General features: G+C 27.7%; 1 protein-coding gene across 1 annotated transcript; it reads right to left on the reverse strand.

Moving 5' to 3' along the window:
• Positions 1-3,369: 3,369 nt before the first annotated feature.
• LOC129975115 (gastrula zinc finger protein XlCGF46.1-like) lies at positions 3,370-6,225 on the reverse strand. The gene has a single exon (XM_056088057.1). It carries the CDS (start codon positions 5,916-5,918, stop codon positions 4,272-4,274), a length of 1,647 nt encoding a protein of 548 aa, XP_055944032.1. The 5' UTR covers positions 5,919-6,225; the 3' UTR covers positions 3,370-4,271.
• Between the last annotated feature and the right edge of the window lie 955 nt (positions 6,226-7,180).

The raw sequence follows: 7,180 nt of genomic DNA on the forward strand, positions 1-7,180 counted from the left end.
AAATTATAACATTCAAATGTACACAAAAATATTTGCTTAGTGTAAACGCTACATCGTTTAATTTTATCAGTTTTGAAGTTAATAATTCACCATTCCTTCATTTTCCATAAGCTTGAAGGATTAATTTTCGTGAAATTTTTTGCCCCATTTGCAAAGAAACATGTGGGAGTCATTTTCCCCGTGGGATGGAGTTCACATTCTTCATGTCTGGACTAAAAACGTTTGGATTGGTTTAAACAGACAACTACGCTGCCAAGTCTAGCTGAAATCTATAGAACAGCCATAAACTAATGTCGCCTGCATGTGAATTACGATGTAAAATGAATTAAAAAAAATGATTTGAATTTAAAGACATAATTCTAAGTCTCAAGAGCTGTGAAGTTACGAAATTTACTGCTGCTTTTTTGGGGGGGGGAAAAAAAAAAAAAAAACCTTTTAGTGAGCAAGAAAAGCAATAAATGCTGTCGTTTCCAACGGGAGCAAAAATTTTGAAGAGAAAGAAGGGGAATTTGGGGGGGGGGGCACCTACGATTGAATCACAGATCTGTACATTTGAAATACAAACAGCAACATTGATTTACAAATTTAAAACGACAAGACTATTAGCAATATAAAGGTGAAGTGTCAAAAAAAAAAAAAATGTTACTAAGCAACAATTGAAAAAGTTTTTACTGTTATTCTTGAAATAAATCACATATATCTCCGAGATTTTCTTCTCTCTTAATGTAATGGTATAGTTGATTTTAACTCAATTCGGTTATCGACATTCCCGAATAGATCTCATTAAGTGGAAGCTACAGTAGTAAAAAATATAATTTAACGTTACTAAATGCAACATGGACGAAAAAATAATACCTTCTGCAATAGTTCTGAAGAATATTCCTGAAATATTATTAGTAACAACTTCATCACTGAATCTTTCAGTTAATGTATGTACTGTTCCAAGAAAATAATACAAACTAAAAAAGTTTTTTAAAACAAGTTTTTATTAGTATACTAAAATGCAAAAAGTAATTTTTTTAAATAAGAAATCTAGAGGTCAAAACTAACCATAAAAGCTTCAGGCATTGATAAAAATACACTAAAATCTTAATTATCACAATTAATTGAGATCAGGAATGTTAGGATTATTGACAAAAAACTTACAATGCTAATTTTTTGCTGATCACAATCCTAATTAATATTAATTTAATGAATACAAAATTTTGTATACCTACATTCTTTATCAATATATAATTGCCTGAAACTACCACATAAAATCTCCTGTTTTCCTATTTTCATTCAGAAAAATTTGCTCAGGAATTCATCTCTTGACATGATAATGTTTATAAATTAATTTACTATCAATAAATTCCATCACAATGATATATATGATGTAAAAATCATGAAAAATGCTTTACAGATCAATATGATTTGATTTAGGGTTAGCAAATTTGGCATATAGTTACATTTTGAGTAGTAGACTATAAAAAAAAGAGAAAGGATTCAGTAAGAAAGGATATTTTAAAATGTTAACTAAGGAGTTACATATCCTTTAATAATTCTAAAAACAATTTTTACTTAGTTAAATTTTTTTTTTTAACTTTCCAGCAATGCTATTCATTTAATAAATTTTCGAAAGTAATTTTAAATATTTTTTTCAGCATTGCCTCTTATTATTTTATTATTTGCATCTATAAATATGCATCTTGCAATAAGGATGCATATATAATTAAGAGTATACGCAAAAAATACAGTAAAAATGGACAAATTTCCCCTGAATTTGTAACATAATAACATTTGTAACATAATAACATAATTTCGCCCTTTCCAAAAATTGGAGTTCTGCTGCACCACCAATAAACTGGAAATTAAATCACATTCAAAATACATTTTAACTTTCAATAAATCTGAAATAATTTTTTTTCTTTTGATATTCATTCTAGTTCAATTTCTATTCTAACTCTTTCAGCACCTAATGCTTCTACAATTTTTTTTTTCTTTGACCTGTAGATTTTTGACAAAAAAAAAAAATGCTTTTAATTTATTGCCTTAATTATTAAGAAATTCAGTAATTTTTATTTCCAATAATTACCTAGATGTAGCTTTTCAAAAATTTACAGTCAATTGACTTTCTCAGAATGAAGAAAATTAAAACTAAACAGAATTCTCAGTTCACTGAAAAGGTTTAAATAGAATTATGTGATTAATTGATAACTAAGCTCTGAAAATTCTATAATAATATATAACCATTAGGAACACACAACCATAAAGAAATATAGACTTCTAGTATATTAGGAAGAAAGTTCAAAATTAATAACAAAATTTTATCTTTAAAAATAATAAACATGTCAATTTAAATAAAACCATGTTTGAAAACCTATTAAGAAAACATCACATATCAAGAGGATACAGAAGATCTGGTATAGTAATTTAGATCTCATCTAGTATTTATCAATAAATTCATACTGAAAAGAGATTCCAATGATTAAAATCAAAATATATTATGGAATAAAAAAAAATACATATAATCAAATACACTAGTCTGCACTGTAGCAGATGGAAAGTGTTTTTTTTTAATCAAAAATTGTGCCATATACAGACTAATACATAAATTTTACATACAACTACTTAAAATCTCATATTAATTAATCAACGATAAAATATAAGAACAGTTTTTTGCAATTAAAGAGTAAAACAAAACACAAAAAAATTATAATAATATTTTTTAATATCTTATTCAATCCCTGAGAGTAATGATTTTTAATATTATAGATTTTAATAACAAAAAAAGAGGGGGGGGGGTATGAAATTTCCTTAACTGTTAAGATATTTTAGCACAGAATGAAAAAATAAAGCCTCCGAGCAATTTTAACATAAAACTAAAAGGTTTAAATAATTGGTACTTTCCCATCAACATAGCACCAGTGCTAAAATAATCTGATGCTAATATTTAATTATTTTTTATAATATATAGTTGGTAATATTTGAAAACAACTGGCATTAATACTTTTACTTGATGGCAATTGGTTGAATGAAAATAAAAAGTGTATGGAATAATTATACAGACTTGTTTCATTATTCACCAATCTAAATCTGTTTCCGCAATTTCATATTCCAATGATTTTTTACATATCAATCAAGTTTAGAATTTTTTTTTAAAGCCTAAAAAGATGTTTATAAATCAGAAGAGAAAGTTTCAGCTCTTATCTAGAAATTCTGATAGGAAGCAAATTTAAATTAATTAAAAAATTTAATTAATTTAAATGAAACTATATTAACATGACCACAGTTTCTAGAATATATGTAAATATATATACAATACAAAATTCTCATAATTTAATAAAATTGAAAAATATTTAAATTTAAAATAAACTAAAACGGTTTTAAATGAAATGGCTAATTTGAAATAAGGACTATAATTAATCATATTGTTATCTCAAGAAATAGGTACAGTATTAACAGCTCATTGTAACTCAACTTTTATATGTATGATAATACTGAATAAGTAGTTGCATCATCATTATAAATAATTTTAAAAAATTATTGCTAGAAATTTACGTACCATTCTGTTGATATGGTTTGACTTATTCCTGCTTGGGACATTTTCCTAACAATGCTGTTCTCCTTGAAAGTGGATAGCTATTATCAAACAATAAGATTTTATTGGTAACCAATTAGAAATGTATGTGAGAATTCTTCCCTATTTCTTAAAGGATTCGGGACAAAGAACCTCATCAGATTGATAAGTAAATACTAAAGAATGTTTGCTGAACTCGATATTGGAATATATATAACCATTCATGGAAAAAAATGTTTATTTTTAGCTTAGCTGATATTTTAGATAAGTATTAATCTCAAATTCGAAATGTATTCTCAAAAATTTTAACTTTAAATAACCTTTATCAAACCTTAATGTTGGTGCTATTCCATTAGTGGATTATAAGAAAAATTTGGCAGTTTTTATTTTTAACATAACAAACATATCAAAACAAAATCTATTTTAACATTAGCTCACCACAAGTGTTGGCACAAAAACCACATTTTGAAACGTTTGTTAGCTGCCAGCATTCGTACATAAGCAAAATTTAGAGATATCTTGCATCACAGGTATATATCCATAGTATTTCACATATTTAAAATATATTTTGAGTTCCTATGAATAAAAATTATTTCAGTTACATGCAGAGATAGAAGGGGGGGGGAAGAAAGAAATATCCAATTACATTCAACATCCATTTTTTAGAATAATAAATATAAATTATGATTAAATAAAATAAGAAAAGTTTGGATCATGCTTCAGATTTTTCCTTTATATGCAGTCTTATATGTCGAGCTAATATATCAGGTCTGGACAAATTTTTACTGCATATTTTACATGCAAATGCATTCCTATCCTTATGAAGACGTATATGGTTTTTTAAACTTTGACTGTAATTATATGCCTTGCCACATTCATGACAAACATATGGCTTTTCCTTTGTATGCGTACGTAAATGTGTATTTAATCGATATTTTATAGCAAATCCTTTACCACATATTTCACATACATGTGGGTTCTCTTTTGTATGTGTTAATGAATGTATCCTTAAGGCACTTTTTTCCTGAAACCCTTTATTACATACATCACATCCAAAGGGCTTTTCCTTTGTATGAGTAAGAAAATGTCTTTTTAAACTGCACATTTGTTTAAATCCTTTGTCACAGAATGTACATACATATGGTTTTTCATTTGTATGAGTCCCCATGTGAACTCTTAAGGAACCAGGCTGGGAAAATCCTTTGCCACATATTTTACATATAATGGATTTTTCTTCTGCATGAGTACGCATATGACTCCTTAAAATAGGAATTGTGTGGAATCTTTTATCACAGATACCACATACGAAAGGTTTATTTTTTGCATGGGACAAAGAATGTTCTTTAAGATAACTCTTGCGGTGATATCCTTTACCACATATTTCACATACATACTGCTTTTTATCCCAATGAATACGTACATGTTGCTTTAAACTATTATTAGTTTTAAATGCCTTATCACACTTCTCACATTTATAAGATTTCTCATTTAAATGGGTAAGTAAATGCAATTTAAAATGCTTTTTCAGACAGAACTCTGCACTACATATTTCACACACATGCTTCTTTGCATGCATGCGTAAATAAGATTTTAAATTTTGAGGATGAGAAAAATTTTTGCCACAAATTTCACATATATATGGCCTTTCAGAGTTATGCGTCAATGAATGGTATTTTAAACTGTCTTTCCGAGAATATGCTTGCTCACACACTTCACATACAAATGGTTTTTCATTTGTATGAATAATTAAATGTGCTTTTAGTAAACCATAAGTAGTATACTTTTTGTCACATACATTGCACTTATATGGCTTTTCATTTGTATGACAGAACATATGTCGTTTTAAAACATAATTTTCATGAAAACCTTTGTTACATACTTCACATACGAAGGGCTTTTCTTTTGTGTGTATACGATATATATGCCGTTTCAAATTTCTTCTACAAGAAAAACTTTTCCCACATACTTCACAAAAATGTCTCTCTTCATTTCCATTTTTTAAAACACTTTTTGCTCCGGAACAGTCATTTGTACCTGCATGCCTTAGTAAATGAATCCTTAAATATCTCTTTAGAGCAAATTTTTTGCCACACACTTCACAAACAAAAGGAGTAATACCTTTGTGTAAAATCATATGCGTTTTTAAAGTATCTCTTGTGGAATATCTTCTACCACATATTTCACAAACATGAGGTCTTTCATTCATGTGAGTACATGAATGAATTTCAAAATCTTTATTTTGAGAAAAATGTTTGCCACACTCTTGACAATCATAGCTATCTTCCTCTACTTCAGGAAGTGATACTGTATAGTAATTTGCAATAGAGGTTTCATTATACTCGTGTTGTTCTTCTGTCATCTCAGTACATTTTCAGAGGTCGATATCAACTTTCAATTATTCGGAGGAAAAAGAAAACGAATCCTTCTAAGTTAATCATACAGCCTTTATAGAGCTTTACATGCCCTTTTACATTAATATTTAATAGTCAAAACAAAATTATTTATAACGTCAGGGTTTAAAATGCATTTCACTAATATTACAATAGTATATTGGAAACTTGGTCAGTAAAAATCGTAATCTTTATTTACATAAAAGACGTGGTTTTATGCCTTTCCCAGAAATATTCTTCATTATAGTGCAGTATGTGCGAACACTTCAACTTAAAAATAAGCGGTGAGGCATGTAGAAAAAAAAATATATAAATCGATATTTGATTTCAGTTCAATTCATTTCTTTGCTGGCTTAAATCCTACATACTGGTTTTGTCACTATTGTATCTATTAAAAGGAAATTAAATAATAATTAATTATCAGCTCTTAACAGCACTTTTAATAGAAGATTCAAAAATTACAGCAAGTAGCTGAATTTTTCCTTAATAACTTCAGTTAAAATATTATTGTTACTATATATTTATAAGTTGTATACTGGCAACCGTCTTTTGTAGACGCACGCGAAGTTAATTTTAGTTCTGGAAAATTCTCTTTGAAAATATTGTTTCGGTAGTTTATAGCTTTGAGTTGTGTTTTTCTTTCGAAAGAGTTTTAATATTTGCGTTGTAATTGCTACTGGAAAAAGTCAGTATTTAGGAAAAATTTCAGGTTGCAAAAAAAGATTTGTGGGAAATTGTCTTTAATATTATTCTATCTGTTTGAAAAAATTCCTATTCTAAAATTGTTTATTATTTTCAAATGGTTTATGTATGCTAAATTTTGAAGTTACTATTAAGACGGTTGTTTCTCGAAAAACATTAGAAAGCAGAGTTCGCAAAAGCAGCTGTGGTTGGTTTGAAAAATACGATTTCATCACTTTTCTTTGAATAACAATCATATAAGCACTATTTGAAATTGTAAAACAATATTCGATTTTTTTCGAATTTTTTCTCCGTCAATTAAAATTGATAATTATTCATTATCCTTTTTCGATACCCCCCCCCCCCCACCACCACCACCACTTTCTTTCCAATCGAATCAGTTGCAATTTTCAAAAAAATAATGCAGATGACGATTTGAACTATCATTAAATGTGACCGAGATTATATCTTTGTTAATCTCAAAATGATATTTAAAAATTCAGTAACAAATTAAAAAAATGTTTTAATATAAAAATCATTGTTACTTCGT

Source organism: Argiope bruennichi, chromosome 7 (genome assembly GCF_947563725.1).
Source record: "Argiope bruennichi chromosome 7, qqArgBrue1.1, whole genome shotgun sequence".
Taxonomy (NCBI): Eukaryota; Metazoa; Arthropoda; class Arachnida; order Araneae; family Araneidae; genus Argiope; species Argiope bruennichi.